Here is a 16,286-nt window from a genome sequence, read left to right on the forward strand (position 1 = left end):
AAGCCAATTTTAGACCAGATAAAGGAGAAGAGCATTTTTCTGCTTCTTCTTGGGAGCACTCCAGTGCTCAACAGCTCTGATGCTGATTCCAGTGCTGTTACTTGACTTGCCCTTAAGGGTTTTGCCTCCTTACGCTTTGTTGGATCCAGCTGTAGTCACCTCAGCCCCAGAAGGAGAGATCTGAAGGTAGAGGAGCATTGCCACCAAAAATTTCTGAGCTATGGAAACTTCCTGAATCAAGGCAGACCCCATGTGTGTGATGCACAGATGACTATTCAAAGAACTATTGTTACAGGTAAGCAGTATGTCTATTCTATTATTTATATATGTAAATATATGTAAATGTACAATATATAGCTCCTTCATGGATCACTGCCTTGTCGTGGTGAAGCGGCTTGTGTAGCTCAATGAAGCTATGAGCTATGCCGTGCAGGGTCACCCAAGATGGACAGGTCATAGCAGAGAGCTCTGACAAAATGTGATCCACTGGAGAAGGAAATGGCAACCCACTCCAGTATCTTTGCCATGAAAACCCCGGAAGATGAGTCCCTCAGGTCGGAAGGTGTCCAGTATGCTAGTGGGGAAGAGCAGAGGGCTAGTACAAGTAGCTCCAGAAAGAATGAAGCGACTGGGTCAAAGCTGAAAGGACACTCAGTTGCTGATGTATCTGGTGGTGAAAGGAGAGTCTGATGCTGCAAAGATCTATACTCCATAGGAACCTGGAATGTAAGATCCATGAATCAAGGCAAGCTGGATGTGGTCAAACAAGAGATGACAAGACTGAACATCGACATCTTAGGAATCAATGAACTAAAATGGACAGGAATGGGTGAATTTAATTCAGATGACCATCAGGTATACCACTGTGGGCAAGAATCCCTCAGAAGAAATGGAGTAGCCTTCATAGTCCATAAAAGAGTAGGAAAAGCAGTACTGGGATACAATCTCCAAAATGACAGAATGATCTCAGTTCGAATCCAAGGCAAACTATTCAACATCACAGTAGTCCAAGTCTATGCCCCAACCACTGGTGCTGAAGAGGCTAGAGTTGACCAGTTCTATGAAGGCCTACAGCACCTTCTAGAATTAGCAACAAAAAATGATGTCCTTATCATCATGGGGGATTGGAATGCTAAAGTAGGAAGCCAAAAGATAACCAGAATAACAGGCAAGTTTGGCCTTGGAGTACAAAATGAAGCAGGGCACAGGCTGGTAGAATTTTGTCAAGAGAATACAATGGTCATAGCAAACACTCTTTTCCAACAACCCAAGAGATGACTCTACACATGGACATCACCAGATGGTCAACACAGAAATCAGATTGACTATGTGCTCTGCAGCCAAAGATGGAGAAGCTCTATACAGTCAGTAAAAACTAGACCAGGAGTTGACTGTGGCTCAGATCATGAGCTTCTGGTTGCAAACTTTAGGCTTAAGTTGAAGAAAGTAGGGAAAAGCACTAGGCCACTCAGGTATGACCTAAATCATATCCCTGATGAATATACAGTAGAGGTGACAAATAGATTTCAGGAATTAGATCTGATAGACAGAGTGCCTGAAGAACTATGGACGGAGGTTCACAACATTGTACAAGTGCAGCAACTAAAACCATCCCAAAGAAAAAGAAATGCAAGAAAGCAAAATGGCTGTCTGAGGAAGCTTTACAAATAGCTGAGGAAAGAAGGGAAGCGAAAGGCAAGGGAGAAAGTGAAAGATACAAACAATTGAATGTAGAATTCCAGAGAATAGCTAGAAGAGATAAGAATGCCTTCTTAAATGAACAGTGCAAAGAAATAGAAGAAAACAATAGAATAGGGAGGACCAGAGATCTCTTCAAGAAAATTAGAGATATGAGGGGAACGTTTCATGCAAAGATGGGCATGATAAAGAACCAAAATGGCAGGGACCTAACAGAGGCAGAAGAGATTAAGAAGAGGTGGCAAGATTACACAGAAGAACTATACAAGAAAGAGCTTAACGTCCCTGATAACCACGATGGGGTAGTCACTGAGCTCAAGCCAGACATCCTGGAATGTGAAGTCGAATGGGCCTTAGGAAGTCTGAGCAACAACAAAGCTAGTGGAGGTGACAGTATTCCAGCTGAGCTATTCAAAATCCTAAAAGACGATGCAGTAAAAGTGCTACACTCAATATGCCGGCAAATTTGGAAAACTCAACAGTGGCCACAGGATTGGTAAAGGTCAGCTTACATTCCAATCTCAAAGAAGGGCAATGCCAAAGAATGTTCAAACTACCGCACCATTGCACTCATTTCACATGCTAGCAAAGTGATGCTCAAAATCCTACAAGCTAGGCTCCAGCAGTATGTGGACCGAGAAGTACAGGTAGGATTTCAAAGAGGGAGAGGAACTAGAGATCAAATTGCCAACATACGCTGGATCATGGAGAAAGCTAGGGAGTTCCAGAAAAACATCTACTTCTGCTTCATTGACTATGCTAAAGCCTTTGTTTGTGTGGATCACAACAAATTGTGGCAAGTTCTTAAAGAGATGGGAGTACCAGACCATCTTATTTGTCTCTTGAGAAACCCATATGCAGGTCAAGAAGCAACAGTGAGAACTGGACACGGAACCACTGATTGGTTCAAAATTGAGAAAGGAGTTTGGCAAGGCTGTATACTGTCGCCCTGTCTATTTAACTTATATGCAGAGCACATCATGAGAAAGGCGGGGCTAGATGAATCACCAGTTGGAATTAAGATTGCTGGGAGAAATATCAACAACCTCAGATATGCAGATGATACCACTCTCATGGCAGAAAGTGAAGAGGAACTAAAGAGCCTCTTGATGCGGGTGAAGGAGGAGAGTGCAGAAGTTGGCTTGAAACTCAACATTAAGAAAACTAAGGTCCTCTCACTTCCTGGGAAATAGATGGGGAAGAAATGGAGGTAGTGACAGATTTTATTTTCCTGGGCTCCAAGATCACCGCAGACGGGGACTGCAGCAAAGAAATTAAAAGACGCTTGCTCCTGGGGAGGAAAGCTATGGCAAATCTAGACAGCATACTAAAAAGCAGAGACATCACCCTGCCAACAAAAGTGCATATAGTCAAGGCTATGGTTTTCCCAGTTGCAATGTATGGCTGTGAAAGCTGGACCATAAGGAAGGCTAAGTGCAAGAGGACTGAGGCCTTTGAATTGTGGTGCTGGAGGAGACTCCTGCAAGTCCCTTGGACCGCAAGTCGATCAAACCGGTCAGTCCTAGAGGAGATCAACCCTGACTGCTCTTTAGAAGGCCAGATACTGAAGATGAAAGTCAAATACTTTGGCCACCTAATGAGAAGGAAGGACTCTCTGGAGAAGAGCCTAATGCTGGGAACAATAGATGGCAAAAGAAGAAGGGGACGGCAGAGGATGAGGTGGCTATATGGAGTCACTGAGGCAGTTGGTGTGAGCTTAGGTGGACTCCGGGGGATGGTGGAGGACAGGAAGGCCTGGGGCAGTTTTGTCCATGAGGTCGCGATGGGTCAGACACGACGTCGCGACTAACAACAACAACAATATATAGCTTGATGTTTCTTCATTTCTCTTTTATTCATTTCTATATAACTATTTGGTGCTCCAACCTTATACTTTTAGATAAGGTTTTTGTTTTTAAAGAAGAAATATGAAAAGGTTTGGCTGACTGATGCTAGGATGTCCTCCTTTTTGCATGCGGTTACACCTGGCTTAATCTGTTATAAAGGCTCCTGTCCCATGAGAAGTGATGCCTCCTCCTCTGTCTGGGCTTTGCTTTGCATGTAGCGAAATGTCACCTGAAAGCCAGCAGCTGGATAGGGGGATTTGCGTGACTTGCAAAAGGCAGCTGCTCCAAAGAAATGTTAGTAATTGACGTTTTCTCTCCCTCCCATGGGTATCATGTCAGAAGGAGTAGGCAGAATTCCCCCAATGGATGAGCGGTTTGGGAAAATGGGCTTCTCCTTCTGCACCATCCTTTGCTTCTTTGGAGAAGATGGAATAGTGGCACCAGAAAGATATATTGATCATAGACAATCCGATCACAGATCCTGAAATAGGGATCTTTTCTTGCATCTATTCTTGTCTAAGAATGAAAAACATGTCATTTGATTGTCTAGACAACTTGTCTCTGTATGTGAATGAGTTAAGGCTAGACTATATCTTGGGTAGTTCCTTGCATGGTCTCACCACCCTGTTTCCAACTCACTGCTGTATAATACAGGACTGTCAATTCTGCTCCACAACGGAGACTGAACCTCCTGTGTTGCTGCTGTGTGTGTGCAGCTACAGGCAGGCACAAGGGCCACTCCTTCCACAATCAAGATAAGTACCACCATACAAGATTTGTATCTTCAGCACACAAATGAGGGAACTGGGGGGGGGGGGCACAGTGATTCTTGCCCCTGAATTCTAAATTCAGATTTATTTAAATACAAAAGATTCATGTATTCATTCCTCAAGAGGTAAAATTGTGCATTGCTTTCCCTTCTCCCAGGCATGACCTAGCTTAATTTACTAATTTATAATCCCAGAAATTCCCTTAATGGTTAGGGTTAGCTGGTTAGGCTAGAGAAATAATATTTATTTATAATGAAGTGCATTTATTTCATTCAATATCATTCATAAAATTTATATAAAGTGGTGGTGACACCCAAGGCAAATTGAAGAATGCAATTTTAAAATAATAAAAATACCAAAACATTCAACTGACACATCCACAGAAACCAGCATTAAACTGGGACACCATCAGAAGAAATGGGGAAATGAACCACACCCTTGCTATACTTGATACTCCAGATGCTGAGAAAGTACAGACATTTTGATGGCACACCTAAAACTGCCTGAAGCTTGGTAAGCCTCTGTCTTAACAATGATGCTACCACAAAAAAGCTCTACTAGGTCTAAACTTCTCCAAAGGAAGGAACCTGGAGTGAGCCTTCCCCAAACCACTCTTGGAGGTCTTAAAGAACAGGAAGGCCCCCATGGGATAAGGTGCTCCTTCAGGTTGTGTGCAGGTTATAGGTTAAAAAAACCTCTTAAACTTGGCCCAGAAAAAAAGTCCTGGAAGTCAGTGAAAATGAGCCAAAATTGTAGTAACATGCTCAGTGAATCAAAGATCTTCTGGGAAGCAGCAGGAGAATTCTGTACAAGCTGAAGAATTTGGACCATCTTCAAGAGCAACCCTGCCAAGACCATGATGGTAGTAATCTATCTCCAAAGTTTCTAGGAAACAGATGACTATCTCCAAGGTAGGCCTGCCACTGAAAAGCACTCCTAGCCACCTGCTAACTAGGCATGCAGGAACTTCCTCAAGTGGTATATTTACACCTTCCAAGTGAGTGTAATGCTCTAATGCACTTGTAAAAGCCATACACACTTGCTGTGTTAGTACTTGGAACCCCTATCATCATCAGCACACCTTTCTAGGATTCAACTTGAATTTGTTCATCTGCATCCAATTTCTAGCAGAATCTGACTGGGCTCAATGAGGAGGGAAAAAATATCAGCATGCTGATGATTCTGCATTCCAAAATGACAAGGAATCCTTCCTTGTGGCTGCACAGAGACATGTCAAAGCACTAGGGATAAGAAGGAATCTACAGCATCCTCAGGGCCAGGGAGTGGAGCATCAGCCACTCAGAGCTGTCTGCTTCACCTACCTTCTCAGGTGGGATGAGAACCACTGCAACACAGTGACCCCAAGATTCTTTAACTGCACATTCCACATATTTCTGAACTGCTTGCGATTGGTAGTGACCTGAGGAGTCTAAAAAGCATAGTGTTGTCTTCTTTTTTTAAAGAAAGCAAAAGGCAACTTAATTTAATGAAGTTGTGTTACAGCAGCACCAAAAATGAAACCATAGTTAAGTTTACATTGAGAGTTTCACTCCAGACAGTAGTAAAACATTCTGTACTTAAGTGATTGAGTTGTGTTCCCATATTTTGCACACTGACTCTTCAGGGGACAGCTAAATTATCCATAACACTATTTTCCTCAACAATTTATTAACTCTGGCAGAACAAGTACTTCAAAATTAGATCCTTTCCCCCTGTCTTACTCTCCTCCAGATATTTTGCTTTATGCCCTTTCTTTCACCTTTCAAGGCATCCCTGGACCAAGTGCTTTTCAGACATGATCTCTTCGTATACTTAGCCAGGCTGTTGAAGTGTGTATTTTCTCTTCTTTGAAATAGTAAGCTAATTCAACCTTCTTTTGAATAAAGAAGAACTTAGCAGTTTGAGGGTTGTATGTTAGGCATATTTGTTAAAGGTGCAAGCATTCAGATTCCATGGTGATTGTTTAATGACTTGCTTAGGCTTAATATCATATATACCATGGGGCCATATATAGCCTGGATGTTGAAAGCAGGATTCTGGCCCCACAAGGCTGGCCGGCCTGCCTGCCTGAGACAGGTCTTAGGACAGCAGTCTGAGTCTGCCCCGGGGCAACATCCAAGATGGTGCCTGGTTTCAATTCTCCAGTTGTCCCTCTGCCCCTCCAAGCACATGGCAATGCCAACAGCATCAGAGCAGGAGACACACAGGCTATATGCCACCCTGATTGTTTAACTGAATACCTAGGGTCATCCCACATGCCTACTGCTCATACCACTTTGTGCCAGGAGACACTGGGAGGCTGGCTTGATTATATCACTGATCAGCTTAGGGAGAAGATCCAACCATGTCCAAAATGTCCAAAGCACTATGCAGGTGCTGAGTCTGCTGCCAGATGGAGGGCTCCTGCTGTTTCCATTGAGAAGGCATTCTGTGGTTCTTTCAGCTTTTTTTTCTTAGTGAGTCTTAGTCACTGATAAGAAAAAAGACAGAAGTGGAAGAAAGGAGAGTTCTGAGCTGAAGACATCACCATCTGCCTGCCCCATAAAATTGAGTGAATAAAGCAGGGTGATGGTGCCTTAAAAGTCTCATCTGGAAGCACCCAGAGATAATCTCTGGGTGTGCATTCCATGTTAAGGTTTTTTGCTAGGGTAATGTTTGATACTGGCTTTAATCCTGTAATCTGCAACTGCAGTCTGCAAGGTAGAAATCTACAACAATCATTTTGTTTTCAGTAGTGCATTAAAAAAAGATAGCTTCTTAACAGAATAATAGCCCTTGTTAAAATACTTTCAGATGCCGTGAAATATGCCTAGTCAGATAGTATTTAGATCAAGAAATTTGGTACTGTGCAAAGGCATCTGTCCTGAGAACATCCATTATCATACTTTGGCAAAACCAGGACATATAGGTCTTTGTCCTCATGGGAACTGTGTTTGTCTAAAAATCCTTCCTTAAATTCTTCTGCACATGTGGGGAAATGTTTGCACCATCTTAGATTCTGCACCTTCACTTCAAGCTGAAGCCAGAGGAAAGGAATTGCTAAAGAATGGTGAAGGAAAAGAATTGATCTGAGGCAGGATCTGGATGGGTGGTGAATCTGGGGAAGAAAGAGTTGGGATATCTAGGTTACTGGACAGGATAAACTTGGGGAAATAAATTAATTAAGATGACTTATGATGTGTGATATGACCTGTACTATGTATCTTGGCTCACTTTCTTTTGAGGCTTCTGCTCTGTCTGTAGGTGTCTTGCTGCTTTCTAATGTAGCTCAGTTGTGGTTTCCTTGGAGTTATTTTTTCCTATGTGTCCTAATTCCATGGCAATGGTGCAACTTAGTACTGCAAAGGACTTATAAACACTTGCAATTGCTGTACATCATAGCTTAAGAGTGCAGTCCTATGCAGATGAGTGTACGACCCCAGACTCAGCAGCCCATGATCATCTAATGCAGAGTGGAAGGGGCAGTGGAAGTGATCTCTGTCTCCTTGCTTCTCCTGTTCTGAATTTTTGTTAGACAACCACTTTTGACCATGTAGCGGTGGCATCTCAAAGGGTGGGGAAAGGAGGCTACAGTGACTTCAGGACACCTGCTCCAGTCTCCTTCCCTCTCTGCATCCCATAATGTCCCCCTCCAAAGTTGCTTTCCCCACCTCAGAGAGTAATGATACTACACAGGGGCCATAAGATCGTTTGTTTTCCTAGCTCCAAGGACAGAGACAGCACTCTGACCTAAGGGCTCAAATTTGAGCCTTCAGCCTCCCTCCCATTCACAGCCAGCACCAAAAGAAGCATGTCAATTGCTCTTCAGCATCTAGGCACCATAGGATCATTCCCTCTGAGAATGTAGCGGAAATTCTTATCCAGGCTCTGTGTACCAAAGGAGCACTTCAGGGCATACTTTCTGCAAGCCTGCATTCACTGTGGAATACTTTATTTTGAATCTCACTAGCGATGTTTTGAATGTGTGAAGAATTTTTTTTGCTGTGCAGTTCCAAAAAAACATTTGTTCAGTTTAAAATCCAAGTGCTATTATGTTAACTGATGTACAAAGTGGCTGGTAAGAATATGAAAATATAACTGAGTAGTGCAATCTTCTAGAACACAAGACTCTGATTAAGCATTCTCATTTCTCACCCCCTTACCAAAGACACTTCTCTCAGATCGCACTGCTAATCCTTGCAAAAATGTTCACCATGGACATTTTTCAGTGGTTAATGAAATCCTTCCATGTATTCATTCAGATGCTGTTTTTTGGATGTTGTTCAGTAAGGCTTATTTTCAACAGGGCAAGTTGCAAAAATGGTAGGTGGGTTGCAAGCTCTGCCATTTGCTCTGGCAGCCCATTACCATCCCTTTGGATTAAAGGAAATTTAGTAGTTTGGGGCTGACACATTAAGCATGGAGTTAAACTTGTATGGACAGCAGCCCCTTCATCCAGCTTTTCAATAATTGGCCCCTTCACCCAAACATTCTTCATCTCCAATTGCATCCTGATAAATACATTTGCAGCATTCACAATCACAGCAAGTAATACTGTGAGTTTTCCACCAGGCCCTGTGTTTTGCATGAATATGCCTGAAGGATGATCAGGCTGAAAATGGTAACTCTCCTCCATCTGCCATTTTCTTCCTTCTCAGTCCTCCAGCTGATATCCTAAGAGGTACCATGAGCAGCAATGACGAGGAGGCAGCATTGATCTGCCTGGTCTTCTTATGGCTTGCCAGAGAGGCATTTGGGAGCCAGTGCCAGTTCAGTTGCACTCTTTGGCAAGCTTGAGTGAGAAAGCAGAGCACTAGAGGTATCCATTGCAGTGTGCAGGCACCACTGCCCAGCTGCGTCTCACCTCGCTGCTCACATGAGAGGGACAGCATGGGGGAACGTGCTGCAGCACGCAGCCTTCAACTGGGCATTGCTGGCCAGTGGAGTCTTGCCACACCTACACTCTTCTTCTAGCACCAACCATCTGACTGCTCACCCCTACCTCAAATAAGATCTTGAGGGAGGGAGGCAGGAGGAGTGGGATCATCTGTGCCAGCTATGTCCAATGGGAGCTGTCAGTGGCACTCTCTACTTAGCCACTCAGCAAGTGTGCCAAGTGGCTCTGTGCTTCTGGTCTGAGTACTACACCAAATTGTGTTTTCCATTTCAGATGACACAACAAGCAATTGTGGTTCCAAGCAACCATAGAACACATAATTGGTTCTGCTCATGGCTATTCAAAACCAAGCAAACCACATGGAAATACCATGATGGGGTTTGGATGACATGACAGACAAAAAAAATTAAAAGCCATAATTGCTTGTCATATGAATGTGCCCATTGTTTGAATCATTTCAAAAGCATGCAAACAGCAAGAATGTTGTTTTTCCCAGTGCTTCTCAAATATGGATCAAATGGTACAAAACAGCAGCCAGTGTGAACTACTCAGTGTGTGTGTATATTCAAAAGCCTCTAAAGAGACTTTCTTTCCTGAAGTGATTCTTGCCTACTGTGGCTTAGTTTGGCCTGAATTTGACTTGTACATTTGATTTACTTTTAGGTGGGGAATCTTGGATTGCTCTTTATGCTCCTTTTTTTCATCTATGCTGCTCTAGGAGTGGAGCTTTTTGGGAAACTTGGTAAGTTTTCTAACACAGAGATGAGTCACACGAATGCAGGAATGGATAATTTCCACAGGGCACCACATTTCCAAATAACAGAAATGAATTTCTGATTATCTTAATCCTATTCAGAAATCTCAATAAGGTTATGGGATTTATCATGCGTGTCCTATTCCACAGAGTGCCACTGCATTTTGCAACAAATGCACAATCATTGTGGAAAATGCAGAATTCATATTACCACTCTTTTCAGCATCAGGAGGAACCCCTGATGGCCTATTCATGTCTGCTACATTCATGTCATGTGTCATTAAGGTTAACTTGATTAACTATTAAGATCCCTTGATCCCCCCACCACCACTTCTTTCCACTGGGGTAGTTTGTAGCAGTTTCAGATTGTTAAATGGTAATGCTACAGAAAGAAGTAGAGCTGTGTGTAAATGGCCTCATGAAATTCTCTACTCTGTTTCTGGAGAAACAATTAGGGGACATTTTGACAACATCTTCCACTTATTCAGGGCTGTGGATCATTAGTAACAGTAACTGATTCTTGTTCTATTTGACAAGTGTCAACAGTAGCCACCATTTTGCATCTTCCAAAGTCCTCCAGATATAGTGTCATTCCAGGGCATTACAGAAGAAATAAGGCAGCCACCATCCAAAAGACTGGTGGAGGACAGAGGATCCTGCAAGGTGGCCTTCTTTTTTACTAAGGAGATGCAAAAAAGATAAGAACAATCTCAGAACTTTTCTCAGGAAAAGATCCATAGAGCCAGCCATGTTAGTGTATTGCAGCAAAACAAACAAAGAGCTAATACATGTATTCTAGCATACATTTTCACTGACTGTAGCCTACTTTATCTGATGCACGGAGTATTATGGAGAATTTTGGGGGTTTTAGAGAGTATACATGGTTTGTGGGTGTGGGGATTATAAATAGTAAGGTCAGAGTGAATTAAATGCAGAAATACTGCCCCCTGAGATCGGCAACAGAAGCCCTCCTCTGGGAACCCTCTGTGAAAGATGTTAGGAGACAGAGTACCCGGAGGAGGGCCTTCTCTGCAGTGGCGCCCTGTCTGTGGAATGCGCTCCCCAGAGAGGTCTGCCTGGTGCCGTCATTGTATGTTTTTCAGCGCCAGGTTAAGACCTTTTTATTTAATCAATATTTTAATAAGTTTTAATATCAAATTTTATTATTGTATTTTATTAATTGCAGCCAGAGTGGGTCATCAATTTATTTATGCTGTTAGCCGTCCAGAGACGTTAGTAATTGGACGGCATACAAATTTTATAAATAAATGAAAAAATACAGTAACAATCATTCACAGTGCCATTGTTGTTGTTGATGCAATTATCTTGGTGCTAAGTATTCCAATTGACAAGTGCAGGGTGATAAAAAATCCTTTGTCTTAATTCTAACTTCTGTCAATAGAATTGAACCACTTGACAAATTCTTAACAAATTTTAATTCAAATTTCTCTTTGAAGTTTATTTGTTACCCAGTGGCCACTTTAAGGTCAGTGGCAGAGTCTCCTGGAATGCCAAGGAGTTATCCTAGTTTTTCTAATGCTCCTGATTTTCTGTAAGCCTCGCTTTTTCCCCTTCAGCTGTCCTTCTTTCTGTTTATCCTACTCCATAAAGTACCATGCACATGTAGAAGTATAGGAAGGTCAAGATCATCCAAGCCAAGGTCAAGATCACCCAAACTATTGTATTTCCAATCACAATGTATGGGTATGGCTGGACAATGAAGGAAGCTGGCAGGGGGAAAATCATGTGTTCAAAACATGGTACTGGAGGAGAGCTTTGCAAATACTTTGGACAGAGAGAAAGACAAAACTAGAAGTGGGTCCTAGATGAAATTAAGCCATTGCTTTCCCTAGAAGCAAAAATGACAAAACTGAGGATGTCATACTTTGGGCACATCATGAGAAAGCAAGATTCACTGGAGAAAACAATCATGTTAGGGAAAGTTGAAGGCAGAAGATGAAAGAGAAGACCAAATATGAGATAGACTGAATCCATAAAGGGTGTCACAGCTTGAACTTGGGAGAGCTGAATGGAGCTGTCATGGACAGGACATTTTGGAGGGCTTTCATTCATAGTTTTCGTAAGTCAGAGACATAACATAACAACAGCAGTGATGAGGAGGAGGAGGAGGAGGAGGAGGGAGGAGATATCACATTATTGTTGTTAACATGGATTTATTATAATAGTGTATATGGTACTTTATACAATATAATACTTATCTTCATAATTACATAATTATGTACATACAGCCCTGCTGTAGATCTTTAGGGAACCCCATTACTTTTTCTGTTTATTCTTAACTGTTATAGTCTCCAGATCTTGAAACAGGTTAGGGTTAACAGGTTATTCAACATTTTCAATTGAACACTATGTTTTCAGCCAGGATATCCATCTAGGTTATCAGTGTCACAATACTGGAAAGCTTAAATAAACTCAGTTTATTATCTTTTTAGGGTGCAATCCTAAGCATGTTTAGCCAGAAAAAGCCCTGCAACTTGCAGCATTACTCAACCAGCCATGTTGGATGGGAAACAGAGAGAATTGCAGAACATTTTTCTCCCCAAACAGGCATAGGATTGTACCCTTAAAGAACTCTGAATTGCTCTGGATTTCCTTCAATGCCCCAGTCAGTCAGCTAATCTTACATTCACGCTGTTGCTTCAGTCCAAATTGGATGGGCTGGGGCGATACCTCCCACTCCTGACAAGCACCCAGGCCTTTCATTCCTCTCATGTCTTTCCATTTGCAAACGACAGCAGCCACAGGAGAAGTGGATGTAGCACAGAATAGGAAGGGATGAAAGAGAGTTTCCTCAGCAGCCAGGCAACTAGCTCTTCCTTCTTTTCCTGTGCCAGGCTGCAGTCTGCACAGTGTGGTACAGAAAGAGAGTTATTCAATTGTCTAGGTCAGAGGTACAGAACCCAGTGTCCTCCAGATGTTTTGGAAGGCACCAGGTGGCCTACCATGGTCTAAGCAATTGGGCAGCAGTCTCCTCCCTTGCCATGATCCAGCATCTCGAAGATAACATTAGAAAAAGGAAAGGCAGTTGCCTTGGCAACTGGGCAAGGGTTCTCATGTTTTGCTGTACAGCAGAGTCACCAGTTGGCAAGTCAGTGGACAAGTGCTCTTTCACCGTGCTGAAGCACAAGAGGAGAGAGGAGTATCCTCCTCGTTTCCTAAGCAGCAAGCGGACATGCCTCCTTCACCCTGCTGTAGTCCACTGGGCAAACTCCCCCCATCTCCAAAGCTTCCATGTATTAACAAAGGACAGTCAAACTTTGCAGCCTACAGATGAGACTGCAAAGCTATGGTGGAAATTTCAATTAATCTCTAGTTTACGCCTGAGGAAGAACATATTCTCAGAAATCTTAATTCCAGAAGACTTTCTCAAGGCCAAGAGCATTGAAGTACATGTGTCATTTATATCTCAAATGTGTATCTCACCCGTTGGCTAAGGTGCTCAGAATCACACAGAAGCCCTGGAAGGATATAATTGACTTGTCTAAAATGATGCAGTAAACTTTATAACTGAAGAAGATTTGAAACTCGGCTTCCCACAATAGATTGCTGGTCACAACTTTTATACATTTTAGAAAGAGAGCTTTTATAGATTATTCTATTGTCTATGGTTTGTTAAGAAGTGGTTTCTGTACCAAAAAGAGTTTTTATTTTAGAATTCCAGAAAAATTTAATGGAGGAGACAGAGCAAGAGTGGGATGCTGACTTAATGACATGGTTGTGATTAGAGATGCAAAGATGAGGCCAAAATCTACCTCCTGTGCTCACCAAACTTCTTTCCCATGTTCAGTGCTGGCCAGGAAGATCAAGGTGGCAAATGCTTGGGCATGCTAGTGGTGTCCTTGCACGAAGTATGCAAAGTACATAATTTTTATGTAATGCCCCTAAGTTGCATGTGCAGAAGCAGAACCCCAGTTGCACTGTGGGTGCACAGATGGTGCTTACAAGCTGGCCTTGGAAACTTTACTCATTTCCTGCCAGATGCCCATGTGAATGCTTGGCATTAGGAGGAATTGGGACAGAGGGAAAGGAGCCCAGCTGAGGGAACTGAGGAAATCTGATGGATTCCCACCACCCCACAAACTAAATTTCTGACCTTCAGTAGTTGTGCCCATGCTTTCTGGAATTATTAGGTTGAAGCACTGAGCTCCTTGTAGTATATAGTACCTCACTGCAACACTTGAACAGGCGTTGTATAAAGTTGTAGCTGGGAATTGGTTAATATCAGGTCAACTAGAAATTTAAACATTTATTTTGTCAGTCTTGCTGGCACCAACATCTGGCTCCAGCACATTTGCCAACTACTGCCTGTGTAAGCTATTAGTCCATTAATTTTAAAGGTGATGCAGAAACAGCATTTTTGCAGTGTAGGATCCAAAGACAGTAAAGAAATTTATATCTGGTCCTTTCAAATAATAAAAGAAGATGGGCCATTGGATGGGCCTAAACGGCTTGGGTCCTGGTTACCTGAAGGAGTGCTTACATCCATATACGCCTGCCCGCCCGCCCGCCCCTTGAGATCTGCAGGAGAGGCCCTTCTCCGGGATCCCTCCGTGAAAGAAATTAGGAGGGTAGGTACTCGGAGGAGGGCTTTCTCTGTGGTGGCGCCCAATCTATGGAATGCGCTCCCCAGAGAGGTCCTCCTGGCGCCGCCGTCATTTGTTTTTCGGTGCCAGGCAACGACCTTTTTATTTAAGCATCATTTTAATTGTTAATATTATTCGCTTATTTTATCTGGCCAGGGCGACTTATTTTATATTGTTATCTCTTGTATTTTAATTTATGTTGTGTGCCGCCCCGAGGCTTCGGCGAATGGGGCGGCATAGAAATGTTTTAATAAATAAATAAATAACTAGTGGCTGACATTAAATATTGCAGGAACATGTTGGTTTTCAGGCGGTAATCAGATTTTGGTCATTTCAGACTCCTCAGTTTGTTTGTCAATAACACTGTGTAAAAGCTATTTCTATGTGGGTTTAGATATAATGTCAGAATCATTAGAGCCTTCTCTGCTATGCTGTAATACAGCCATTTGTTTTTTCACTAATAAATCCCTTCTTTCCAGTATGCAATGACGATAACCCTTGTGAGGGTATGAGCCGTCATGCCACCTTTGAGAATTTTGGGATGGCTTTCCTGACACTTTTCCAGGTTTCAACTGGTGACAATTGGAATGGAATCATGAAGGTAACTTGGGCCACTAATGGAAACACCTCTCATGCCCCAGGAAGCAGTATCCTGAAACAGAAGTAGTTCCACATTTTGTGCATATGTGTGAGTTGTGGGGAGGGAAAGGAAGGGAGGGGAAGGATATTGTTAGGAACAACTGGCGAGCTTCAAGTATCTGGATAATGAGGAAAGGCCGTATATATTCTGTGGTAATTCTGCAATAATTCAGCAGCTTTCTGGTGGGGGGATATGGAAGAAAATGTGAGGATTGAGGAAGATTTCGGGCATCCAGTCTGTGGCCATCAATATATAGATATGACAAGAAGTGTTGGGACTTTATTGAGTAGTTGAGCAGATCTTGCATCTTGGGACCATCAGTGGAATTTCAGCATATTCTTAGATCTTGTGTGGGATCTGAATTCCTGAAGCAAGAAGAAAGGACAAAGAGTTGGGAGAGCCCTGGCATCAGCCAATGTGATTATTCTGCTTGCCGCATTAAGCCTATTGCCATTTGGTCCTATAAGCATTAATTGGGGCAGTGCAAATGTGTCCCTTGTGAAATGGGCTTGTTCCATTACTACATTAAAGCTAAGCAAAGATGCACCACCTTAACAGAAAGTAGGTGCAGAATAGTGTACAATTATGAAATTGGATCAGGCTCTTTGAGATAGACTTTGTATGGCCAATGCTCATGAGCCCTACCTAGTTCCTTTCATAGAAGTTCATCCATTCACATAATCATCTTCTCCACTGACAAGTTATATTATAGTCCAACAATAACAACTGGGTCAGGAAAGAATGACAAAGACTCTTGTCACCTAAATGAGTAGCATTTCATGCTGAATCCCCAGTCCTATGAAATATATTTCTCAAAGGAGAGCATTCTTCAATAGTGTATTGGGGCAGAAAAACAAAGTTTGCAGCAGTGCTTCCCATTCATATATGATGGAATGAAGAGATAGCCCATTTGAGCATTAACTGTGTCTGACTTTTGGCTCATACACTAGAAATATATGCCCGCCTGCCCCCTGAGATCTGTGGGAGAGGCCCTTCTCCGGGAACCCTCTGTGAAGGAAATTAGGAGGGTGGGTACTCGGAGGAGGGCTTTCTCTGCGGTGGCGCCCAATCTATGGAATGCGCTCCCCAGAGAGGTC

At 42.7% G+C, this 16,286-nt stretch overlaps 1 protein-coding gene across 1 annotated transcript in view; it reads left to right on the top strand.

Moving 5' to 3' along the window:
- CACNA1I (calcium voltage-gated channel subunit alpha1 I) overlaps positions 1 to 16,286 on the top strand; it is a 284,889-nt gene that overhangs the window by 255,453 nt on the left and 13,150 nt on the right. The window contains exons 29-30 of the mRNA XM_044455382.1: positions 9,855 to 9,933; positions 15,029 to 15,150. Of these exons, the coding sequence (XP_044311317.1) occupies positions 9,855 to 9,933; positions 15,029 to 15,150 (201 nt within the window). The remainder of the gene's footprint in view (positions 1 to 9,854; positions 9,934 to 15,028; positions 15,151 to 16,286) is intronic.

This window comes from Varanus komodoensis, unplaced genomic scaffold (genome assembly GCF_004798865.1).
Source record: "Varanus komodoensis strain SLA01 unplaced genomic scaffold, ASM479886v1 scaffold8, whole genome shotgun sequence".
NCBI lineage: Eukaryota > Metazoa > Chordata > Lepidosauria > Squamata > Varanidae > Varanus > Varanus komodoensis.